At 37.9% G+C, this 26,499-nt stretch overlaps 1 protein-coding gene and 1 long non-coding RNA gene across 4 annotated transcripts in view; both read left to right on the forward strand.

Annotated features, from left to right (window-relative positions):
- The first annotated feature begins 414 nt into the window (after nucleotides 1–414).
- LOC116329649 lies at nucleotides 415–5,670 on the forward strand. The gene is made up of 2 exons (XR_004200182.2): nucleotides 415–464; nucleotides 4,901–5,670. It is a non-coding gene; the product is annotated as an uncharacterized LOC116329649 (long non-coding RNA).
- Nucleotides 5,671–10,893: 5,223 nt separating this feature from the next.
- The window catches only part of tpcn3 (two pore segment channel 3), a 28,987-nt gene continuing 13,381 nt past the window's right edge, over nucleotides 10,894–26,499 (forward strand). Inside the window, exons 1-11 of one of the 3 annotated variants that reach the window (XM_039613740.1) lie at nucleotides 10,894–11,280; nucleotides 13,413–13,495; nucleotides 14,076–14,190; nucleotides 17,219–17,347; nucleotides 18,187–18,303; nucleotides 19,691–19,809; nucleotides 21,423–21,524; nucleotides 22,573–22,699; nucleotides 24,048–24,255; nucleotides 25,989–26,133; nucleotides 26,229–26,414. In XM_039613740.1, coding sequence (XP_039469674.1) covers nucleotides 11,191–11,280; nucleotides 13,413–13,495; nucleotides 14,076–14,190; nucleotides 17,219–17,347; nucleotides 18,187–18,303; nucleotides 19,691–19,809; nucleotides 21,423–21,524; nucleotides 22,573–22,699; nucleotides 24,048–24,255; nucleotides 25,989–26,133; nucleotides 26,229–26,414 — 1,421 coding nt within the window. In that variant the 5' untranslated portion in view covers nucleotides 10,894–11,190. The remainder of the gene's footprint in view (nucleotides 11,281–13,412; nucleotides 13,496–14,075; nucleotides 14,191–17,218; nucleotides 17,348–18,186; nucleotides 18,304–19,690; nucleotides 19,810–21,422; nucleotides 21,525–22,572; nucleotides 22,700–24,047; nucleotides 24,256–25,988; nucleotides 26,134–26,228; nucleotides 26,415–26,499) is intronic. The other 2 variants (XM_031751700.2, XM_039613741.1) reach the window with 2 other exon arrangements.

Genomic DNA, 26,499 nt, shown 5'->3' on the forward strand with positions numbered 1-26,499 from the left:
CCACCACTACTGTAGTGCATCAAACGTGGTACAGGCGATACATTCTTGTATATACACAAGGATAATTACGAAATGACGATGTTTTATAGATGCAGTCATATATCAAAACCTAGCTGCACCTTTTAACTAGTAATGCAAAACTCAACCAATAGCCGATGGTTACACAGTCACATGATTAATTTCAGGCTTCTAATGTGTTGCCTGAGTAAAAAATAACTTCTTAAAACATCAGCGGCACATTTAAAGGTGTTTATTTCAATTTGGGTTCCATGAGAAAACATAATAATTAATAACAATAAGTGTGTTAGTATTTAGCACTAACGGTTTGAGCAATTATGCTTATAATTAACGTAAATTAAGTTCAGGCACCTGTTTAGTCTCCCTCATCCCGGTTACCACGTGATCCTCAGCGCAGAAAACACAGATGGATTCTGAAGGTGAGGGCTTCTCTTATGTCACCACAGGTTAGTTTGTGTTGGTCATTTTAATTTTGGTTAAGTTTAATTTCTCTTGAGCAATTTCAATACAGATAATCAATGGGGTTGAGCAGGCGATAGCTTTTTTTTGGCTTCTTAAACTAAACTGTGAGCAGGTTAAAAAAAACAGATACCAAATGTATTAAAACGGTACTTTAATAGATATGAATCAGTTCCTTATTGTGTTGTAACATTCTTGATGTCTCACTGAGTAATAATTTACAATATTCTGTGCATATGCAGCATACAATATCCTTTGCATGCTTGTACGTGTGTCGTTCTAAATGAGAAATCGATTGAATGTCAGTGCTCCTATAATTCTATACATAGGCAGTAGTTTTGTTTACTTGCTTTACTTTGCTTTTTACTGGACTTGTCAGGATCGTCCAGCAAAAATAGACTCAGAGTATAGTCCTTTGATCAAATTGATATTTGTTTCTTTTTGGCACACTTGACCTTTGAATGACCAGTGATGGAAAATGACTGTCACTCAACTATTGCTTATAAGTGTACTTTCCCTTTAATGCTGCCTTGTACTTTAATTCCACTTCCATTTCAGTATTTATTTTTTGACTAGTTACTACAGTATACTTGAAGTAAGAATCATATTAACTGTCTATATGAATGCAGTGATCATCTTTGGGATTTTTTTTTTTAGCATCTTAGTTATGGGTCTGCGGGATTTGTGGAGTAACTACAAAGTGTTGATTGTGATGGGCACAAGTCTGGGGCTGATCCACTGGGGCTGGTACAATCTGAAGGGAAACCCACTGCTACGCAAAGACGGAGACGAGTATATTCCTGAACCTGGCATTGTTACCTACGTTTCCCCTCCTGCATCTGCTCTTCCTTCTCCTCCTCCAGCTGTTGCTCACAAGAGCAAGTAACCCGCACTGAGGTATGAAACTGTTAAAAACACCTGCAGAAAGTGTGCTCAGTTTTACTGCCCTTGAGAGTTTGTATAACTGAGCACACAAAGGGTTTGTAAAACTCAGAACAGTTTCATCTAGCTTTAGTTGTATTTTCAGATTTTTCACAGGTTGGTGCTCCAATTTAAAAAAACAAACAACTCTACGAATTAACTCAATACCAATACCAAGGAAAATAACTGATATTTGATACCACAGGGAAGATTATGATCCCATCCTGCAACAACAGAAATAACGGCAAAGAAGTCATATCTCGAAAAAGTTAACTTGTTAAATTTCAACTAGTTTCCCCAATTATAGGTTTAATTTTGGAGGGTTTTTATGAGTTAAGTTAGTGAAGTTAAGATATATTTTTGAACACAATATAGAAAACAATATCTGAATAATTTTAATTATTGTAGAAGAAGAGCGTAATGGAAAAATTAAAAAAATTAACTAACTAATGTGTTGTGTTAGCAAGGTGAAAATAAAGATTGCCTAAATTATAAAACTGTTTACCCAGATGGCTACAACAAAATAAACTGATTTTTATAAGTTACTGGAAAAGTAGAAAATTTTAAGTTTATCATCTTGGCCACATCTGTCTGCAGCCTCTCTACCACCCAGTGTTCACACTGCCCTGCCTCATTCGGTAGCTCTTTGACATCCTCAGCTTGGGTGTTCAACCTGAAGTCCCTACACATAAAGTTTAATACTCTACTGCACACTTGACCTTTCTTGGTGTTTTCTCCGGTGTCTGTATCCAGTAAGGGTCCCTTGGCTAGACCCCCTATGCTATCCAATCTACCTTGGATATGAGAAAGAGAGAGATAACTGAAGCCAAACCAGCTCAGACATGACGTGGACAAGGTCCACGTCAGGTGTTGAGGAACCATGACACACACATGAGAAGTGGGTTACTGGAACAGGAAGGCATAAGTAGGGAAGAAATGAAAACAAAGCACTGTTGGCATGTGCCTGCACAATTAACCCCAGTGGAAGGGGTTACACGAAGACAGTGTGGGACCTGTGGAATCTTTGATACCCAGCATTTAGAGAGACAGCAAAACATTTAGTAGCTTCTAGAGGCCAACTTCGAACCAATAGCACCAATAGCAAGTTACCATGAAGTGCAGGGTCTACCAAGGAGCTCCTCCTTCCCCACTGGTTTTGGAGACTAACTACAGAATGGGGCAATCATCACCCACCTCCTGTACATGGATGAAATGAAGCTAAATGCTTAAAAAGACATTGATTCATTCATCCACACCACGAGGATCTACAGCAACAACATCAGAATGTCTTTCGGACTGCTAGCATCTTGCACGTTGCTGCTTAATGCTGGATTTTCTCATTAGCATCTCTGTACAGCCTGCGGGGTCTTGCTTGTTCCTATAGAGATTGACAGACCATGTGACTTTCGCGCATTGCATGCCGGGTACTGGTGGCAAAACAATCAAAGCAATGCATCAAACGCAAGCATTTGCAGCACCGCTGCGCCGTTGCGCCCTCCTCGATTCAGAAATCGTCTTTCCCGTTTTCGTAAATGACCTCCTTGACTCCAAACCAGCGTTCCTCCTTGTCCAGGATGTGTACATCCTCATCATTAAAAGAGTGGCAGCTGGCCTGTAGGTGTGAATAGACTGCGGAGTCTATTCACAGACGTAATTTTATTGGTAGTCCTCTAATGTCCTGTTTCCTGGAAGTTTAAGTTTGCTGTGCGACTGCCATGCTCAGTTCTGTCACAAATTTCCAAAGACATCATCCCAGCCCCCAGTAGAACTCAGCCCAAACAGCTGATAAGAGTCACACCCAAATGAATGAATAAATGTTTACAGGGAATAGATTTTTTTGTCTGAATGGTCAAACTGTAAAGTTTTATCCATCTATTTTATATTTTCAAAACTTAAAGATAAAAGAATGAAAACTATCAAGATAATGTAAAATTCTATTTAATTGTATTTATATGGCACCAAATCTAACCTACAATAACTCGGCAATATCCTACAGTAATACTGATAAAACAAATGACCTCCCTCGAGCAAGTACTTAGCCAAGCTACCTATACAAGTACCTTTACAGATGCAGAAATGTTTCTGTACCTTTCCTCAGATCTGTGCCTCGATACAATCCTGTCTCAGAGGTCTACAGACAATTCCTTGGACTTCACGGCTTGGTTTGTGCTCTAACGTGCACTGTTACATATGGGACCTTATATAGACAAGTGTGTGTCTTTCCCAGTCATGTCCAATCAACTGAATTTATCACTGGTGGAGTGCAGTCAATTTTTAGAAACATCTGATATATAATCAATTGAAACAGAATGAGTGTCAGAGAGTTATCTCTGGGATGCTGGTGTGATAGCAACAGTCAGAGAGCAGGGCACAGAGTTCGTTCCATATATACTTTATGAATCTTAATTCATAAAGTATATAAGAACAGGCAAGTAACACTGCAATTGGCATACCCAGGAAGGGTATGGGGGTGTCTATGTGTGGTTCTAATAAAACAAAAAAAAAGGGAGAGTAATAATTATTACATGACAAATTTAACAACTATTACTCTTCAGTATTCTACACCAATAATCAACTACATCCTAAATAATCAACTAAATATTCTGGTTGAATGAAATCCTGCAGTGCCATTTGAAACAGGAAGAAAGTTGAAATATTTATATATCCCAAACAACAGAAAATATTTTACTATTGGGCAAAATGGACAGTCAGGTGGTTAACAGAGCCCTCTTGTGGCCAAATAACCTAACTGCAGTACCCAATCATGTCAAAACACTACAGAGAAAAGTCACATGCTTCTATGTATGATTACTAACAACTTCAGGCAAATCTCCCAAAATACTGAATATCAGGTACAGGTCTGTAAAGTAATACCTCTAACGCAAAACCCATAAAAGATGTAAACAATATGCCAGAGTATAACTCCATCTCCTTCTAATTAACCTCAATGGAGTTGTGTACTTTAGTAAAGATAATCCCACAGCAGCCCGATTCTCACAATTAACAGTAATTTTATATCCATCCTATCCCTTATATTTGCAAATTGACTCTTAGAGCTAGAGAGGGTCTGACTAACGTTTGCACAGGAATGCACAAGGCTGGCAATTGCTACTCCCCATCACCCAGGAAAAATGTGCTTAATGGTCACTGCACTTGTAGTATGGCTGGACTGTCGTAAAAACACATGATATCATCGAAACTGGAAAACAGTGAGAACGAAGTGGTTGTTTGGAGGGAATGTGCAGGACTTTTTTTTCTCATCTTGGCTTTAGATGCATTTATCATGTCAGCAGCAGTCTTACTTTTTCCTTGGGCTCACAGTTCAGATGGTTCAGTTTCCCAGTGCCACAGCAAGTGAGACATACACATTTTGTTTACCTGTGATTAAAAACAAACTCTTCCTCCCAGTAACTGTGAAAATGGTCATTTTTCTTTGGTTTTTCTGCCATGTTTTTCTATATACCAAGTGTGAGTAAATACTGTTTTTCTTCTTCCCCTGCAGTGGTCAGCATGAAACCTCAGAGCTGGCTCAGAAGGAACTGGCTGTGGGCCGTCTCTGGTGCCTTTGTGACTATCCACCTGGCCACATGGATAATGCAGAGAACTATGAAGAGCGTGGTGCGCTCTGAAGTTGCAGTCAAAAAGAAAACTGTTGAAGGGAGACCAGACTGATTTTTATTTAAGTCTCTGGAATGATGGAAGGATAGAAATCAGCCTCCAGACGACTGTGCCTCACATTCACTGATAAAGACTGTACTGTATCCACATCCATCCACATCCACTTGAGAATATCAAGTTTGAAACGATTGCCGTAAAAATTCAGTTTTGTTGGACAGCTTGACACTTTTCTTGAGTTAGTTCAAATAAATTGCTGTTTCAAGTTGTAATTTAAAGTAATTAAAAACATGGAAATGTATATTTCAATAAAATAAATGTCTTGATTAAGACTTTTTTATGTCGATTTAAAGGGTGGACTTACTCAGCTTCACAGTGTATTGTAGGAAGATTGTATTTATTTCTTCATGTTAACCAGTTCAATTTAAACACCTAAAATTATAGATGTCAGTGCTGCTAACAAGAATTATCTTAAACTAAAGCAAGAATAGTCAAATTTTATTTCAACTGGGGCAGACACTTAAAACCACAGTATTAATACTGTGTTAAAAATGTATCCAAAATGATTTGTTTCTTGTCATTCAAAAAAACATTGTTTCATTAAATGTGATTGTTTTCATATCCTTATCAAATAAATCTGTTGGAATCTCCCCTTACCGTAAGTTTCTTACTTAATGAGTATGTCAAGCCGGTGGTCCAGTCAGGGGAATAATTATTTGATCCCCCGTAGAAATTTAAAATTTGCTCACAAAAAATGAATAGCAATAAATTTTATGGTAGCTTCATTTTAATTGAGAGAGACAATATCAACGAAAAGAATTAAAAAAAAAATTAGATAAAAAGTATAGTTTGTTTTGAATGTCATTGAGTGAAATAAGAATCTGATCCCCTACAACCCAGCCAGAATTCGCACAGGTTGACTACAATCAGTCAATTACAGATACTTTTGATCTCAAGGTATGTGTATAATGCACACATGTTCCAACCTCCTCACCACCATGGGCAAGAGCAAAGAGCTGTTGATTGAAGGGACATGATTGAAGACTTGTTCCATGCTGGAATGGGCTCCAAGACCATCAGCAAGAAACTAGGTGAGAACTGTTAGTGCAGTTATTTGGAAAAATAAATGTATATAATAAGGTGCAGGTGCAGCTGAGTGGTGAAGGGTGTTTGGTTTGGTGGTTGCAGGATCTTATCTCAGCTTTTTATGGACACTGTAGCTTTTTTGGGGGGGGGGATGAAAATTAACAACTCAAAATCTGAGGCCATGGTCTTCAGTTGGGAAAAGGTGGAGTACCCACTTTGGGGTCAGGAACGAGTTACTGCCTTAGGAGGAAGCTTGAGAGACAACAAGTATGGTGACACCAGTGATGTGGATTCTGTACACATCTGCTATGATGAAGAGTGATCTCAGCGTGGAAGCTGACGATTTACAGATTGATCTACCTTGACCTGTGGTCATAAGCTCTGAAAAATGAACTGAAAGAATGATATCTTGACTACAAATGGGAGAAATGAGCTTACAGGCTTAAGGATCATCCACAAATCCAAAGCTTCACTCCTAAAAACATAAAACAGGTCAACGCTCTTTAACTAATTAATTAATAATTATTTTATTTAATTAATTTCAATTCAATTTTATTTGCATATCACAAAATCACTAAAATAGTTGCTAGTGGAGCAGTTTAAATATCTTGGGGTCTTTTTCAGGGGTGAGGAAAGAAGGGTGCAAGATCGTGCACCACTCAGTCTGTCAATATCTTCAGGGATGTGGATGCTGTATCATTCTGTCGTAGTGAAGAGAGAGCTGAGCATAAAGGGGAAGCTATTAATTTACTGGTCGATCTATGTCATTTCCCTGATCTGAGGTTATGAGCTCTAGTAGTGCCTGAAAGAATGAGATTGTGGATACAAGTGGCAAAAATAAGCTTTCTGGCCTTTCCCTTAGAAAGAGGGTGAGGAGTTCAGTCATTTGAGAGGGGCTCATAGTAGATCGGCTACTTCCTCGGGCAACTGATTAGAGTCCCACTTGCGTGAGCTGTTCCCACTGGGATGCGTTTACTTTTTCTTTTCCTACCCACTTATTTCAAATACCACTGTTTATAAATCAATATTCAGAATTCAACATTATATTATCCATGCATGTTTAACTATATACAAGTCTACACTCATATACAATACACACATAAAACAAATTAAGCACATAAACTAAAACAACAACAAAATACAACACCCTATGATTAACACTCCAATAAATCTCTGATCTTTGTGAAAATTGTCTCTCTCTCCAATGTTATCCTCTAGCTCAGTGCTTCCACTTTACTTTTTTATTCCATAACCCTCAGGATCATTTAAGAAATTCCAAATGACTGTCTTACTGTGTCCCACCTCAGCAGCGATGCTGCAAGAGACCCTGCTTATGCAGTTCAACAACCCGACCACGTTCAAAAAGGGAACGTTTTTTTGCCTTTGCCATCAGAAAGTAATGACAGTGTGACTACCTGACAGAAAATGACAAAGAATCCAAATTTTTGCACAGAATTGGCATTTTAAAGGCATGTGGTCCTAAACTTTTGATCATCTGTAAAACAGCCCGTTTCAGTTTAAGCATTGTTTTCCATAAATTGCATGTTCAAAAAAAAAAGGTTTTGTTTCTTCTTGTTGCATGTTGAAGCTCTACTTGGAATCTTGTTAAGATCCAACCATGCAAAATATGATGTTTTGCAATTTTTCAACTGGTCTTAAACTTTTGATTGGGGCTGCATATTCAGTTTTAGAATTTATATTCAATGTTAATGTAGCTAGGCTCAAAGTTTTAATGTTAGCTTATTTTAATAAACAATATTGTCATATGCAAAACTAGGGTGGCACTAGGGGTGGCAGAGATCACCACCACAGTAGATCTGCTCCTGCTTCCAGATACAGATGGACAACTAGTGATGGCTAACCAATAGCAGGGGAAGAAGGCTATAGTGACAGTGCAAAATTGTTACGTTACTTTTAACTGTTATCTTGAATGTTGTGTTTACGCTGTGGTGCAGAGTCACTGACAGTTGTTGTTTTGTAGAGAGAGTGCTGAACCATGAGTGACTTCTGTTGTGCTGTTGTTGACCCTTGAGGCAAATTGTAGCACCAGCAACTGTTTTAATAAAGAGCTTCCCCTACCAGATTGGGGTTGAACAGCAAGCTCAATCTCTCTGTGAGCTTTTTTGTTAAGATTCCTCTGCATGCCACAATATATATATACACACACATATACAGTTAAGCCCATAATTATTCATACCCCTGGCAAATTTTGACTTAAAGTTACTTTTATTCAACTAGCAAGTTATTTTTGACTGGAAATGACACAGGCGTCTCACAAAAGATAATAAGATGATGTACAAGACGCATCATTGTGGAAAAAATATTTCTCAGCTTTTATTTACATTTGAGCAAAAAGTATCATGTCCAGAATTATTCATACCCTTTACAAACTGTCACAGTCTCTGGGAAAATCCAAAGTTCCATACCATTCCAAATAGTCAAAGCTGTTCTAAAGCATCGTAATTACCCTGATTAATTGGAAATAGCTGTTTTAATCAACTCAACAGGTGAAAAACAGCAGCTCTCTGCAGGTGGTCTGTGGACATTCATGGCTAAGACAAAGGAACTCAGTGAGGACCTGCAGCTGTGCATTGTGGCTGCTCACAAGTGAGGAATGGGCTACAAGGCCATATCCAAATGTTTTCAAGTTCCAGTGGCTACAGTGCAAAGTATTATTAAAAAATACAAGATGTTCCGCACAGTGGAAAATCTCAGAGGACGTGGTCGGAAGCCAAAAGTGAAACCTGTGCTGGCCAGGAGAATAGTGAGAGAGGTGAAAAAGAATCCAAGGATCACCACCAAGGCCATTCTGGTGAATCTGGGCTCTGCTGGTGGCAATGTCTCAAGGCAGACAGTCCAATGGACACTGTTGGGTTCCACGGATGCAGACCAAGGAAAACGCCACTTCTCCAGGCACTTCTAAGGCATGCAAAAGCTCATTTGGCCTTTGCAAATGCTCATCTGGACAAAGAAGAAGGTTTCTGGTCTTCAGTGTTATGGTCAGATGAAACAAAAATTGAATTATTTGGTCACGATGATGTTGCCTTCATTTGGCATAAAATGGAGAAGCCTTCAACCCAAAGAACACCATCCCCACTGTCAAACATGGTGGTGGGAACCTAATGCTTTGGGGTGTGTTTTTAGCCAATGGACCAGGGAACCTAATCACAGTAAACAGCACCATGAAAAAGAGCAATACATGAAGATTCTCAACAACAACATCAGGCAGTCTGCAGAAAAACTTGGCCTTGGGAACCAGTGGACATTTTAGCACAACAATGACCCAAAACATACAGCAAAGCGTGGTGAAGAAATGGTTAGCAGACAACAACATTAACGTTTTGCAGTGGCCTAGCCAGAGTCCTGACTTGAATCCAATTGAGAATCTGTGGAGGGAGCTAAAGATCAGGGTGATGGCAAGAAGACCCTCAACCTGAAAGATTTGGAGCTCATTGCTAAAGATGAATGGGCAAAATGCCTGTGGAGACATGCAAAAAGCTGGTCTGCAATTATAGGAAGCGTTTGATTGCTGTAATAGCCAATAAAGGCTTTTCTATTGATTATTGAGAAGGGTATGAATAATTCTGGACATGATACTTTTTGCTAAAATATAAATAAAACCTGAGAAATATTTTTTTCCACAATGATGCCTCTTGTACATCGTCTTATTATCTTTGGGAGACACCTGTGTCATTTCTGCTCAAAAAGAACTAGCTTGTTGAACAAAAGTAACTTTAAGTCAAAATTTGGCAGGGGTATGAATAATTATGGGCTTAACTGTATATATATATATATATATATATATATATATATATATATATATATATATATATATATGTACTGCACTTTTGCACTGTCACTGTAGCCTTCTTCCCTGCTTATATCTATCTATCTATCTATATATATGTGTGTGTGTGTGTGTGTGTGTGTGTGTATAAGGGCGACTTTCTATGTGTTTACTGCCCTTTGACAAAAGTACCAGGACCTTGCGCTACAAAGTAATTTCAATATGCCGAGGACAAGTATTTTTTTTATGTGGTTCACTAAATGTAACATCAGCAAACGGGCTAAATGGGTAAATTCAGTTTCATTTATACAGTGTCAAATGACAACAACAGTCGCATCAAGGCACGTTATATTGTAGGATAAACACACTACAAAAATGCAAAAACTTTTATTTCTGTATATTCTCCTAATTTTCCCTCTATTTTAAATGCCTGTGACTCTCTCTCCCAGTTTCCGTTATCGTGCTGAGTCACATGATACCATGTGGTGCTTTTACTGTCTCCGAGTAATGTCTGAAAAATACAACAGCATAATAATACGAGTTCAACAGTGAAAACGGTGAAAAAGAAAACAAGCACCAAAAATAAATGTTTTATAGAAACCACTACAAAGGAATAAGTATAGAACAAATTAAATTAAATTGTAGAGGCTAATTGGACAAGAATAAAAAAGGGACATGTAACAATGACATGTATCAACAATACTACGAAAATAAGCTTTTTCCTTTTACTTATTTATTCAAAGTTAATTTTTTTTGTTTAACCTTTTATGCATTTATTGTCGATTTTCATTGAGGCGTTTGGTCAACTACTCTAAATCTGGTTAAAACGTAACATTTTGCGTTTTGTAAGTCTATTATAGGCCTTGCTCGCTATTTACAAGTTTTTCATGAGGGAATATGAGATAATTTGCTATTGTTTTGTTTAATGGTAATAAGCCTGTTTTACACATAACTGTATCTTCCCCCCTCCTTATTCATTCCGCTGGTCCGTGAAGTCAGCAAGAGTCGTGGTTTATTAGACCAAGGCTTGAAGCGGCTCGGACCAGATCAGTAGGCTGAGATGGATGGCAAGCTGTTGTCATTTTTATGCCACTGGAAAGAAATCCTCTGACGCGAATCTCGTGGATGACGCTTTATGTGACGTTTACGTCAAAAAGTGCGACTTAAACTAAGTTTGGATATATGTTTTTCTTTTTTTCACCACTTAGAAACGAGCTGGTAGTGAAAGTTTGGAGATATTTCGAGAGTCGTTCAGAAAGTTTTAAGAAACATTTTGGGACGTTTTGCGCCGGTCGTGTTGAGAGATGTCTGAACCAGAGAAGAATGAAAACATACCCGAAGCGTCTGCAAGAAAGGGAATTTCAAACATCGGGAATACAGCAAAAAGCAAAGAGGTAAGACACAGCTGGACGCTCCTGTACAACTACAAGTAATTGTGCAGGTTTTCTGTCAGCGGCCTGGAGAATGTGCAAATGATTCCACGACTGCAGTAAACTGTTGGACTCTTGTCCTTTAAGCCCCATAAAGCACCCATCTTTAGTATACAGCTTCCAACTTCCCTAGTTAGTTCTCTGTTAAAATTGAATTTATTGTGCATTAAGTGAATCATTGACGTGCAGGGTAAAATAGATATTCGATAGCTTTGGACGACTGTTTAAAAACAAAAAAGGGGACCCCCCCCCCAAGTATGATAAAATATTGCTGCAGAAATTGGCGCTATTACCCAAATATACTATTTTCACCAATTAATCAGACAGCATAGACATGACCTCTAACACCGTTTTCTGTATAAGTGCGCTAGTCTTTTGGTGCTTGGGATGTATATTGGCCCTGAATCAAGGATCCATCACTGAGGCTCTGTCAAGCAGGTCACTGCTGACCCTGAGTCTGGGCTTCCGCAAGTTGTTTTCATTTCCTCAACCTTTTGGTGAAGCTGCTGATAATTACAGTGGGTAAAATAAGTATTGAACGTGCCACCAATTTCTAAAGGTGCTGCTGATGTAAAATTCTCACGAGATGCCAATAACAACCAGTTAAGTCTACACATGTAAAGAAATCTTACCACAGATGACCATAAATTATGCGTAATAATGAGAAATGACAGAGCGCAAAATTTATTGAACATGCATACTAACATTTGCCTTTGTTGGTTGTGACAGCTTCATGTGTTGCGCAGGTGTGATTTTGGCCCATTCTTCTACACAAGCAGTGTTCAAATCTTGAAGGTTCTGTGGGCCCCTTATATGATTTTCGTTTGGATTCAGGTCAGATTGGCCGGGCCATTCTAGTAGCTTTATTTTCTTTCACTGAAATCAATTGAGATTTTCCTTGACTGTGTGTTTGGGATCATTGTCTTACTGAAACATACACCCTTGTTTCATGTTCAACATTCAGTTAGATGGCAGCAAAAGTATCTGTACATTTTCCAATTCATCACTCCTTCAATTATATGAAGTTGTCAGTGCTGTATCCTGAAAAACAGCCCCACACCATGATGTTCCCACCTCCACACTTCACTGTCAGGAGTGCTGTGCAGTGCAGAATGCAATGCCCTTTGACCTCCGAACATTGTGTGTATTATGGCACCCAAAGAGTTCAGTTTTGTCCTCATTTGACCAGACCATATTCTGTATTCTATACAAGTGGTTCGCGAGTCTTTGAAAACTCTTGTGAAAATTCTTTTCATTTTCTCTGTCTGAAATCTTGCAGTGAGCACCTGGTCGTGGCCGGTTTATGGTGAAATGATGTTCTTTCAACTTCCGGATATCGGCTTCAAAAGTGGTCACTAGAACCTTCAGTAGTTTAGAAATTCTTCTGTAACCATTGCTATCAGTATGTTTTGCAACAATAAGGCCTCGAAGGTCTTGAGAGTCCTCATTGGTTTTACCCATGTTTCTTATGAGACACGTTTTTATAGGCCATCAGTTTGAATGAACCAACATGAATTTAAACCAATTGGCAGGACTGCTTACTGATATTATTCAGCTGGTGTCATGACTTTCCATGCGTTTTTGTACATCCCTTACTTTGTGTGGTCAATACGTTTTCTGTATCATTTCTTATTATTACACATAATTTATTGGGATTGATTTCTTCGAATGTGTGGATTGGATGGGTTCTCTGGTGAGAATTTCTTATCAATAGCAACAGTTTGTCACATGGTCAAAACTGATTTTACCTGCTGTATCTCATACAGAGAAATGGCTTAGGTAGGCTGTTGTAATTCATACTGTGCCTTGTCCAGTGTGCCTACAGTTAATATCATAATGATGGTTTACACTTGATCTCATACCATTTATATATGTATCAGACAAGCCACCCCAAAAACCAAAAAAACAACCCACTAACAGACAAAGGAAATGTGAGTATTAAGGAAACGAACAATTATACGTAACTGAAAAACAATCAGATAGTAGATTTGTTTTATTTTTCTTAATTTTTCAGCATTAAATACCTTTTATTTTGCAGATTTTCTTATATTGAGAGTAATATTTAAATCCTTTAAATAATCTTCTGTGTGTTTCAGGATTTTAACTTGGCTGCCATCTATGTGTCAGATGCCCAGTACAACAGAAATGTCTACTTTGACACATTACCTCAGGCTGTCAGGTGCGACTTTCACATCCATCCATCCATATTAAATAAGTTGAAATTCTATAATTATTTTGTTTGTCTCTGCTGTATCTCTGTTGTGCTGATTTCTGTGCATATGTATGTTTCATCTGTTCAGCCTGGAAGATGTTTCATTCCTCTCAGTCTCCTCTTAAGGTTTTTTTGACCAGCAGTTTGAGCATGTCAGACTAGAACAGTTTCTTTTAGCTCTGTTTACAATGACTTTCTTTGCCTGTGCTGACTGGTTGGTAATTTTTAAATTCTGTATATTTGCTGTAAGGTATCATAATTTCATATTTAACGTTTAAAAAATACATATTAGTCTTTATAACAGATTTAAATCAACATTGTTGAATGGATAATTTTTCAAGTAGAACATATTGTCCCAGCAAATGCAACATTTTCTCCTGTTTATTAGTCCATCTGCTATGGCAAACTATGATGGACATGAAATGACTTCCCCCTAATGTGAAATGCATTTGGATGTGAAGACTTTAAGTCATGCTATAGCATGCAGTTTGGATTGAATAACGAGTGTGAGTTGATCTAATATCCAACTTTGTGTGTGGGTTTTCAGACTGTATATGCTCTATAATCATTGGGCCCTAAAGGTACTCCTCTACTTCTTCATGCTGGTCAATCTGTCTCTGGCCATCTTCGAGGATCCAGCTGTATACCCTCTGCCTATATGGGTAAGACTGCAACTGCCACACAAAGACACTGTCCTATTTTCATAGTTTCTCTTTTTAATGTGCAGGCTAATGATGCTGAGAGGAATAAAAGTTTTGTCAGCAGCGCCAAATGTCCAAACAATCCTAAGTGCTTATTGAAAAATTCAGAGATGCAGACAGTATTGGAACTGATCAAAGGTAAAGACAAAATATCTGAGCCTCTGTCATGCTGATTGAAGGAGAGTCTATGCAAAAACAGTATAGGAGTTATTCTGATATAAACTAAGTACTAACTAAGTGATGTTATGAGGGCTCTTGTAAATCTAGGTTTCATTTTGGTTTATAGGTTGACTAGTAATTAAACTTAGACAGATGTTAAATTTAGCAAATATGTAGCAAAATTAATGAATGCAAAAAAATGAAATACAGCAGTTTACATAGACAGATGGCATACTTTCTTACTAGTTTGTTTGGTTGTTGTTGTTGTTTGTTAGTTTTTTCAAGGCGCTTTTTATTGTAAGGTAGACCCTACAATAATACATACAGAGAAAAACCCAACAATCATATGACCCCCTATGAGCAAGCACTTTGGCGACAGTGGGAAGGAAAAACTCCCTTTTAACAGGAAGAAACCTCCAGCAGAACCAGGCTGAGAGAGGGGCGGGGCCATCTGCTGCGACCGGTTGGGGTGAGAGAAGGAAGATAGGATAAAGACATGCTGTGGATGAGAGACAGAGATTAAAAACAAGTATGATCCAGTGCAGAGAGGTCTATTAACACATAGTGAGTGAGAAAGGTGACTGAAGAAGAAATATTAAATGTATCATGGGAATCCCCCGGCACCCTACGTCTATTGCAGCATAACTAAGGGAGGATTCAGGGTCACCCAATCCAGCCCTAACTATATGCTTTAGCAAAAAAAGAAAGTTTGAAGCCTAATCTTAAAAGTAGAGATAGTGTCTGTCTCCCGAATCCAAACTCAAGGCTGGTTCCACAGACGAGGGGCCTGAAAACTGAAGGCTCTGCCTCCCATTCTACTTATACAGTGTGAGAGTGAAGTGCTTTAATAGGGTTATATGGTACTCTAAGGTCATTAAGATAAGATGGGGCCTGATTACTTAAGACCTTGTATGTGAGGAGCAGGATTTTGAATTCAATTCTGGATTTAACAGGAAGCCAATGAAGGGAAGCCAATATAGGAGAAATCTGCTCTCTCTTTCTAGTCCCTGTCAGGACTCTTGCTGCAGCATTTTAGATTAACTGAAGGCTTTTCAGAGAGTAAGACATTCCTGCAGTTTAACTAATTGGTGTGTGAGATATGGCTTCATGAATGGATAAAGCTGTGTGTTATCTGCAAAGCATTGAAAATGTGTGGAGTCTATTAGTTAGATATGATACAAGCCACTGCAGTGAAGTACCTGTAATACCTACAGCATGCTTTAATCGCTCTAATAGGATATTATGGTCGACAGTATCGAACACTGCACTGAGGTCTAGCAGGACAAGCACAGAGATGAGTCCACTGTCAGAGGCCATAAGAAGATCATTTGTAACCTTCACTAAAGCTGTTTCTGTGCTGTGATGAGCTCTGAAACCTGACTGAAACGCTTCAAATAAGCCATTCCTCTGCAGATGATCTGTTAGCTGTTTGACAACTACTCTTTCAAGGATGTTTGATATGAAAGGAAGGTTGGAGATTGGCCTATAATTAGCTAAGACAGCTGGGTCTAGAGATGGCTTTTTAAGTAACGGTAACAGCCAGCTCACAACAGGTCTCTGGAGCACAACAAGAATTACTGTTGCCAAGTACAGTCAATACGCTTGGATGGATGGGGTCTATTATGGATACATTGCCATATGTCTGATCTTTGGTAATGATTGAGACACGGCAGATGTTTAGTTCTAGTATAATGTTCTAATCACTTAAAATAAGCTGCTCTTCAATCAGCAGTAATTTGTTACAAACTACATACCGCTATAGTTTTTATGAAACTGAGAGATAATGGTATTAGGGTATATATTATATTTTGATGTATCTACAGTCTTTGTATGTCTTTCTATATCAGTCTCGTGGCATCAGAGCCTTCTCTGAGGCAGATCCCACATTAGATCTGCACAAACACTTGATCAATTTAAATCGTTACTGAAGACACATTTTTATGGTCTGGCTTTTAACACACTTTGACCTAAACATTTTGGTTTTAACAGACTTAGTTGTTGTTTTAATTGTTTTTATTGACTTATTTATTTATTTGTTTTTTCTATATTTTACTGCATCATTGTTTTACATTTTATTTGTTTTAGTGGCATTTTACATGGTTAAGCACTTTGTGCAGCATGGACGGTTTGGAAATGTGCTATATAAAAAAACTTGACCTTGACCCTTGACCTATATGTGATATGAAAAAGGAGCAATCGTTGAAATTCCAAATTGGAGTTCAGTAATAGCTGATAATGTAAAAGTAATTAATAATACCATTAACATTGACTGCCTCTAATGTAATCTTCTGTGGCTTGTATGAATAGAAATACTAATTACTGTCTACACCTCAGGATTTTATTATAAAAAGACTGAATAGATTTTCAGGCCATTCAACATTTTACCAGTCCTGAAGAATAGAATAGAATAGAATTCAACTTTATTGTCATTGCACATGTCACAAGTACAAGGCAACTAAATGCAGTTTGCATCCATCCAGAAAGTGCTTTAGCAATAATATACAATACAGAATATGGATCTATTATAGGTATGTTACAATGTACACGGTATGAAGGTATGTTATGAATATACTAGAAGTATACACAGGCTATGAACAGGTTATACATATGTTTAAAAATATGAAAACTATACAGATTGTAGATATACAATTGCAAGCATTAATAAACAGTTGTAAACCATTGTAAAACTATAATTATTGTTTTGTACAGTATGATTGTCTATACCGCAATTACTGTAGTGCAGTTGAGATCAGTGAGATAGACTAGCTACTGTGAAGTCCATGAAGTTAAATTATTATCAGAAGTATGGTCATGCTATGTTGTTTTTCAGGCCACCATGCTGGTGGAGATACTCTGTCTGCTCATCTTCACCATTCGACTCATTCACTATGCCAAGGTGATTCTCCGTGACAAGTTCTGGAAAGATCCCAAAAATATCTGCATCATTGTCATCCTCACGGTAGGAGTGCCAATCTACATTATTATTGTGGGAGGGGTTTATACACATTATTAATATATATGGATTTTTAATTGGAAGATTTTGGAAGAAGGCTCCTCTAGCTCAGAGAGAGCCAGAACAAGTCATTGTAAACATGTGTTTTGACTAAGTACTTAGGAAGAGGTTATACATTCCTGTCAGTTGGTGAGTTTGCAGTGTGGACCCGGAGGACTTCCTGGTTTAGGGTCTGAAAGCTGAAACTGTTAACGTGTGCTGAGCTGCAGAGACAGGATGTGCTGAGAAGGCTTTCCTCTTGTTGTGAAACAACCTTTAGCCTAAGATGTTGCTTTCTCAGCACTACCAAAGTAGTAAAGCTTCCTCGTGACTCAGTGATTCTGAGGCTCTCAGTCACATGGAATAGTGCCAAATTTTCTTGCACAACTTTCTATTTTCTGGAATAAAGTTGTTATTTTGTTTGTATTTTATATGAAATCATTTTCGTTTCAAAGAAGACTAATCTTTGTCCTTCAACTGCTGCTCAAATAATTTCATCTTAGAATAATCCTGTTTATTCTTATCTAGCTAATTTGGTCATGGAAACACTTTAAGTATTGACATATGCATCTTGAAGTGCATATGACTCTTTGAAATGCAAATAAATAGTAAATACTAGCATTGAAGCTGGTATTTTTCAATGTGTGTGTGAATGTTAGAAGCACTTGCATAGAAAAAAGTGCTTGTGTGACTGGGTGAATGAGGCAAGCTGTGTAAAGCGCTTTGAGTGCTCAGAGTAGAAAAGCACTATATAACAACCAGTCTATTTACCATTAAATGACTTTGTTCTTTTGTGCATTGACTAGCTCACTTTGGTTGATATGATCATTTATGGAGCACTGAAAGCTGCAAATTATTATGGTGTCCGCTGGTCCAGAGTCCTGCGGCCGCTTCTACTGGTCAATGTCACAGAGGGACGGCAGGTAATGGCTGAATGTTTAAACAATCCACAGTCAGTAATCAAAGCTTCATTACCATTAACATTTCAATTTTTTTCCTTTTTTCCCCCATTAAATTAATTATAGGGAGATTATCATGAAAAGTCAGATTTCTTTTCTGCTCTCCAGAGAATGATCCATTTCAGTTGTAATGAGCACCACCTTTAGAGAAAACTAGCTCTGCTGAACTAATATGGGAAGGCTTGGCACTAAAAGTAAAGTGAGGATAAGCACTGCGGTCGAATGTAGGTCATTGGTTAAATTTTTCATGGCTCTGCTATAGACTGTCTTGGTGTCTTCTTTCTATGATTAGTCTCCTACATTCCTAGGGTTAAACTCAGAAACGGTGTGTACTACAGTGAAGATTAGGCTAAGGGAAATAACATTTACCAGAATACACGTTCAAGAAGAAATCATCCCTGTTAGGAGGTCATTCTCAAAATATGACGTCTACATTAGCTCAGTGTTTTTTGACACCAAATATATATTTGTTTGTGGGGATTATTGATGATGTGGCTGTAAAAAAAAAAATATTGCACAGACATCACAAGATGGCTCTATGTAAAGATTTAAATTTTTAGGTCTTTTTTTAACAAACTTCTATTATTTAACCACTTAACTTATTTATTTATTTTATTTTTTGCCTGTCCTGTCCGGCAGTTCAGCAGTCAGATTTGTTGTCAAACAAAATCCCCAACAAATCTATTTTCCCAAGTGGACCATTACAGCTTTTGCTATACTTGTCCACTCGATAGGCATATTTTATTCTACGTACTTAAAACACTATCCATCTCACATCCATAGCCAGTTTAGAATCACCAGTTAACCTAACATAGTACAGCAAGAACCATCTTGCTGTGTCAATAGTACTAACCACTACATTTTTTTGGCATGTTTTTTTTTTCCCAGTCTTTTTCAGCCCTGAAGGTGATTAGGCTCATACAGAAGTTTTATGCATGTATGTCGTAAATGACAAATTGCCCAGAAATCCAAGTGACCCATATTTTGCAGACATTTAGAAAGCTTTGGTCCTAAATTCAGTTTAAGTCATTTCTGAAAATGTTTTCACATCTGGTCAGAGTTTGAGCATTCGTTTGTGTTCAGCTGATCAAGGCTCTTAAAGTGGTGTTTTGATTGCTGTCTGTCATGAATTTTCTGCTGTGTGATCAATGGATCATGTTTTGTTTTTCTCTGCTAGGAATTTGTGGAGTGTTTGAGGCAGACATAATGTTGTTAAACATGTAAATGTTTGATTTCACGAGCCAATGGCACTTGAAAACGTTGTTGATAAGTGTATAAGGAAAGAGCTTTTGTTGTTCGTGTGAACCCCCCGCATGTAAAACTGTGTCACTGTGTGCTCCTTTGTGTTCAGCTCCGCAGAGCATTCAGGAGCATCCGCAATGCTCTGCCTCAGATTTTCTACGTCTTCCTGCTCTTCATGTTTAGTATCCTCATCTTCTCCCTCATGGCGCTCAAGTTGCTGGGCAAACGGTGAGAAAGCTGTACCTTTTATTCTGATGTTGGCTCTTGACATCAGTTTTCAAATTCTCTTTAAACTTGTTTTCAGTTAGAATCATTCAAGTCATTTCATTCCATCTATATGACTTCTTTTTGGCCTGTTTATTATCTTTTAAAAGACTGTATGTACATTGCTTATAACTTGGGAGTCTTTGAGACCTATGCAACCTGAAAACACTTCATGCAAAACCAAAAGTGCTCTACATGAATAACAGGCAGGTAGGTAACAGATGATAGTTTTCAGGCAGTCCAGTGAGAAGCCTGGAATAATGGGAGTACATGGGACAATAGTAACCAGCATACAGACAACAGACTTGACAGACTTGCTGGGTCATTTTCTGACATTTTGTAACAAGCTGAATACATTTAAAGATCTGAGATTGAGTCAAGATCAGACTAATATCCAATCCAAATATATTACCTGGATTAAGAGTACTGACAGGGACTAGAAAGAGAGAGCATATTTCTCCTGTTTTGGCTTCTCTTCATTGGCTTCCTGTTAAATCCAGAATTGAATTCAAAATCCTGCTCCTCACCTGCTCCTTAAATAATCAGGCCCCATCTTATCTTAATGACCTTAGAGTACCATATCACCCTATTAGAGCACTTCGCTCTCACACTGCAGGCCTACTTGTTGTTCCTAGAGTATTTAAAAGTAGAATGGGAGGCAGAGCCTTCAGTTTTCAGGCCCCTCTTCTGTGGAACCAGCTTCCAGTTTGGATTCGGGAGACAGACACTATCTCTACTTTCAATATTAGGCTTAAAACTTTCCTTTTTGCTAAAGCATATAGTTAGGGCTGGACCAGGTGACCCTGAATCCTCCCTTAGTTATGCTGCAATAGACGAGGCTGCCGGGATTCCCATGATGCATTGAGTTTTTCCTTTCCAGTCACCTTTCTCACTCACTATGTGTTAATAGACCTCTCTGCATCGAATCATATCTGTTATTAATCTCTGTCTCTCTTCCACAGCATGTCTTTATCCTGTTTTCCTTCTTTCACCCCAACCGGTCGCAGCAGATGGCCGCCCCTCCCTGAGCCTGGTTCTGCCGGAGGTTTCTTCCTGTTAAAAGGGAGTTTTTCCTTCCCACTGTCGCCAAAGTGCTTGCTCATAGGGGGTCATATGATTGTTGGGTTTTTCTCTGTATGTATTATTGCGCGATCTACTGTACAATATAAAGTGCCTTGAGGCGACTTCTGTTGTGATTTGGCGCATATAAATAAAATTGAATTGAATTGAACTGAATTTCTTTCTTTCTCTATGTAATAAAATCTTGCATGATGCAACCAATGAAATTGTAATTTATAACATGAGCTTGCACAGACAATTGTGCAAACACCCAGCTATGTCATCCATATAAATAAGCAAAGATTTAAAGATTATGCAACATTTACAAACATGTTCTCGTGGTCAGTCAAAGAGCCACAACACCTGGCACAGTTAGACAGAGGTCAACATTTTCCCAAAGGCTCTACTGAGGCCATGTGGTTTTTTTTGGGGTTTTTTTCAGTGAAACAGTAGAGTATTTTTTTTTTTTAGTTTTAGCAATAGTTTTTAAGTGTATGTATTTTTTTCTCTCTCTTTAGAGGTTTGACGAACATAAATGGAACTCCATATTTCACCAGCTACCTGGAAATCATGTTTGACTTGTACGTCCTCGTCACCACGGCCAATAGCCCTGACGTCATGTAAGTTTGTATTGTCAATCTCAGTTTGTGTTCTTTGATGTCAAGCAATTTACAATTATTTCAGTCTTCATGAAGCATGCCTTTTTCTAAAGTATGTTAAATCCCTGATTGCTTACTTAAAATTTTACTGAGTTTGCATGACGTTACTTTGTATAGTATTTACTTTGAGATGATTCAGTTTGTGAAAATATGTGGAAGTCAGACTTTGCGTGTGATTGCAAAATGGAATGTAGTTTTAGTTCATTCCACTTTTGTTGTTTTATGTGCATTTTGTCAAACAATCAACAAAAACAAAATGCAAAAATATGAGTCAAGTAGACAAAGATGACTATAAAACATGGATGAAAATAGATTCACAGATTAATGATAGATGATTAAATATTTGGAGAGCAGTTAAGATGCACTTTATCACACATACATATAAAACTGGCATAAATGGCACATTTCCATCCAGATGCACATTCTGTCTTTTTAATCTTAAATTGACATCTTCACATCATCTTATACATCATTCAGTGACTCTGACTGAAAGAAAGAAACAGCACTGTTGTTAGTAGTGCTTATCTCGTTGGACCAAGTATTAATATTTGAAAAAGAACAGTTGATAAAAAAAATAAGCTGATTTTGTCATTTCTGTTAAAAATTTTATTCAGCTGAAACCCACTGAATGTCATTTTTGTTGCACTCAGTGTGGTGCATGTATTCCTTCAGTATCAGTAAGGCGTGATGTCTAAACAGCAAGGAGACGACATGAATAACACAATTCAGCCAAACTCAGTTATAATTCTCAGATTTTTATTAGTGTATTTGACATAATGTATTTTGAAACTGTTTGTGGAGTTAGTGTTGTTATTTAGATAGCACTTCAAACCACACAAACTCTTCTGTTTCTTTCTGATGCTGATCTCTTGGTTTGAGAGGGAACTGTCTGAACCATACAGAAAAGAAGAAGGAAGTGAACACTAACCGTTTTTTTTTTTTCTTCTTTTAATATCTATTTGTCTTTGTATCTTAGCCTGACTTCTTTTTTTCTGCTTTTTATTGTCAGGATGCCAGCATACAACGCCAACTTCTTCTTTGCAGTCTTCTTTATTGTGTACATCCTTATCAACACTTACATCTTCATGTCCGTCTTCTTGGCTGTCGTATACAACAGCTATAAAAAATACTTGAAGGTACAGCCATGTGACCGTTTCCTGTCCAGGTTCTCTACATTTTTATAATTTCTTTAAAAAAACATACTGTACTGTGCAAAGGTTTTGAGCCACTCCGCATTAAAAAAAAATAGTGAAAAATACCACAAAGGCTTGACACAGGACTTGAGAGATGTATCTGGACCTGCATTTGATTTATCTACTGTTCACTGAAGCCTCATTACAAATAGTCTCAGTGGAAGTGTGGCTATAGAGAAGTCATTCTTAAGAGAGGGAAACCAGAAGAAAAGGCCAAGCTATACCACATTCCACAAAAACTGAACGGAAAATCAGTGGGACAGGCCTTATGGTATCATAAATCCAAAATGAAATTTTAAACTTAAATCAGTATGTTCAGAGGAAGTTGGCAGAGAGGTACAGTAAGTGTCTATAGCCATCTGTAAATCAAAGTAAAGGTTCTGTCCTAATTTGAGCATTTCAGCCAGTGGTGTTGGGAATCTTGTCAAAATTGATGAAACTATGTACATAAAAATGTACTGTCAGATTTGATCGATCATGCAATACCATCTGGCCGGCATTTTTTTTTTGGCAATGGCTTAGTTTTTCAGCATGGCAGTGATCCCCAAAACACTGACAATGCAATAAAAGCTTGATGGAACGCAATCAGTCATAGGTTGGCCTCCCTTGAACCAGGACCTCAACATTAATAAAACACTTTTGGATCCTCTTGATGAATGGAACCAATGGCACCCAACATCTAAAGAAGAACTTTGGAATTCCTTCAAGAAGCTTGGAGAACTATTCATGAAGACTACTTCAAGAAAGCTTGCCTAAGAAATATCAGGCTGTGGTAAAGAATAAAGGACGTTGTACCCAATATTGACTTTTAGGATTGTTAAATTGTACAAAATCATGCAACATTCACACAAGCATTGCCACTCTGATGCATACATCAGAGAACAACTTCGGGTTCAGTAACTTGACTGAAGGTATTTTGACATGGAGACTGAAGCAGTCAGGGATTGACCGCCAAACGTCTGATTATTCAGTGACTTGCCATACCTCCTGAGAAGATATGCAAAGGGTTTTGCAAAGTACTCTATATGCCATGTAAGATTATATCAACCGAAATGTTAAAGTGGCAAGCAGATCTGATTAAAATTTGTCAATTCAATCAAATAAGATTTATCCCAAAAATTTGAAAGTTCCTTTGTTACAACAGCACCTGGATCTTGGAATTATTTATTAACTTTACTTAACTTACTTATTTTTCTATAAATTTATGTCGTATCTTTTGTGAATACAGTAGATTTCCATTCATCTTTGCACATTCCATGTCATTTAAGTAGAAAATTATAATTTACAACAGGAAGAGGTACGGCAGCTAGTGAGAGCTAAGAGGCACAAGATGGTGCGAGCATTTGGTGTTCTACAGGAGCAAAGGGAGGAGGGCGGCGAGCCAGTGGTGACCCAGGCCAGCTGGAACCAACTGGTCCGACTGGTCCAACCCAACCTTAGTAATGCTCACAGAGAGCTGCTGTGGAGCGTCTCCGATGACAAGAACCAAGGGGCCATTGGTGAGTGATATCCAAACCAACATACACACCTTTAATCCAAAGAACGTTTAGGGAAGTTGAGTTCAGTAAAGTTCTTTATAAGTACCCAAGATGGAACAGATGAGATTTATTTTTGTTTAGCCAGTTTGTTGTCAGCTGTCTAATCTGCATGTCACATGTCTAGTCAGCTGACAAGTAATTGTGACAATATGGAGAATAACTGAGCATATTTATGTACATTTTCATGTGTTAGACCCCTGACTTAATTTAAGGAGATGAGGTTGGAGATAAGGAGGAAGAGGAGAGAGAGAGAGAGAGTGTTGGAAGAGAAAGGCATAATGAGAATGACATGATGAAAGTATGCATGTAAAAATGTTAAAAGGTAATATATAGTTTGAAAGAACTATTTGTGATCTTTAAAGAGTGAGAAATGCAAAGACAAACTCATGGTTAATGCCCCTGAAATTGTAATTTAAGCAAGTAGGCAAAGTCAGTAATGTTGTAGACATCGCAAAGTGTAAAATTTCTGTCTAGCTTTTAATAAACCCCTGGTGCGTCACTATGCAACTTGGCAAAATAGTTCATTGGATCCCAGATCCACAGCTAAGAAGCTATGAGAAGAATGTAATATTCAGGACAAATGAACAAAACCGCTGTGCAATGCTGCCTTCTTTACATTTCAGCAACATTTCCAGGCCAAACTGGCTCTGTACGACTGAATATGATTGCATGTCATAGACAAACTATGGAACTGCATTACATTTTCTATTGTTCTACACAAATATCTCGACATTTTGCATTTGCTTTGGAATAAGAGTAAGGTTATGAATAAGAGTAAATGTACATGCATTTTAATTGCTTAAAGCCTTAGGTGACCAGGTTGTGTCACAGTTTTTCGTCTTCATGTGTAAACGGAGTACAACTTGCATGCCCTAAATCTACCTAAAGGCCATTAAATTGTCACCAGTCCAGTCTAATCCTTGAAGCTGAGGCGTTGTTCAGATGTCCAGTATCATTCAGCTCTGCATACTCTGCTGAGTCAGTGTCTTCACACTCATCTTCCACATGAAGGAAGTCAAAATGCATTATCATTGAGCGTTTCTATTTTTCCACCAACCACAACATCTGATGTTATAAACACAAAAAGTTAAAAAAAAAAAAAAGCAAAACAACCTAATTGATCTTTACAGTTATACATTTTTTTCTCTGTGTGTGCTGTGTGTGCTGTGCACATATGGTTGTGGTTGTTATCACTGAATTCGTTTATCAAGCTATACACTACTGCCTCTTATGCATGTTTTTTTTTTTTGTTTTAAACCATGCATTTTGGTTTTTAACCTCTGCTTTGTGAACATGCAGTGTGTGTGACTTTGCACTTGAGTAATAGCGTGAAGTTGCTTTTTCTGTTTTCTTTTTCCTCACTGTGAAAACCATTTTTGTGCTACGCTTTAGACATCCTGTCTAAAACTGTAAAACTTTGCATTTTCACATGGGAGTCTTGCTTACAGAGCAAGCCTCAAGTGGCAGTTAGAGTTACTTCAGTTTTCAGTCTTGCACAGGGGATGAAAATTTCCAAATATGCTGCTATATAGGGGAAGGAAAAATGAAAACAGTTTGGCGGGGCATACTGCAATTCCTGCATTTAACAAACAGAAGGTTGTTACATTAGATGATTCATTTAAAATAGACCTAAGTTCAAGTTTTTATATTTTTGTAACATTTTTGATTAGAATTCTAGGATGATTATTTTACAGGTAAGGTGGCATTTGTCCAGCTGGCTGACCTCTTGAATATTGAAATAATAACAATTAAGTCAAGACCTCATCCACTTCAAAGTTTGTGCCCTTCCCTCTACCAGTCAGCCCCCAGCAAACTCCTATGCCAACTGGTCCAACATCGGTGAGATACAAATTGAACTTTGAAACCTTCTGTTTTTTTTCTCTGGTTTTGATTTAAGTAGTTACAAACACAGAACTATATGTGTTTATTTCCAGGGCCTTTGTTATGGTATACGACCTGATCATACTGGTGAATGCAGTTTTCATCGGTCTTGATGAGGAGAATCCAATGATTGCAAACTCAGAGTGGGTTTTTCTGGCTCTGTATATTCTGGAGATTCTGCTGAAGCTGTATGTGTTTGAGCCCAGAGTGTTCTTCTCCAAACACAGTTTTTGGAACTGGTGAGAACATGCTGTGAGAACAAGTGTATAACATAATGTCATTACTTGTGCTTTTGACACTTTGTCATTACTCACCAAAGATTCT

This window comes from Oreochromis aureus, linkage group 6, assembly GCF_013358895.1.
Source record: "Oreochromis aureus strain Israel breed Guangdong linkage group 6, ZZ_aureus, whole genome shotgun sequence".
Lineage (NCBI taxonomy): Eukaryota > Metazoa > Chordata > Actinopteri > Cichliformes > Cichlidae > Oreochromis > Oreochromis aureus.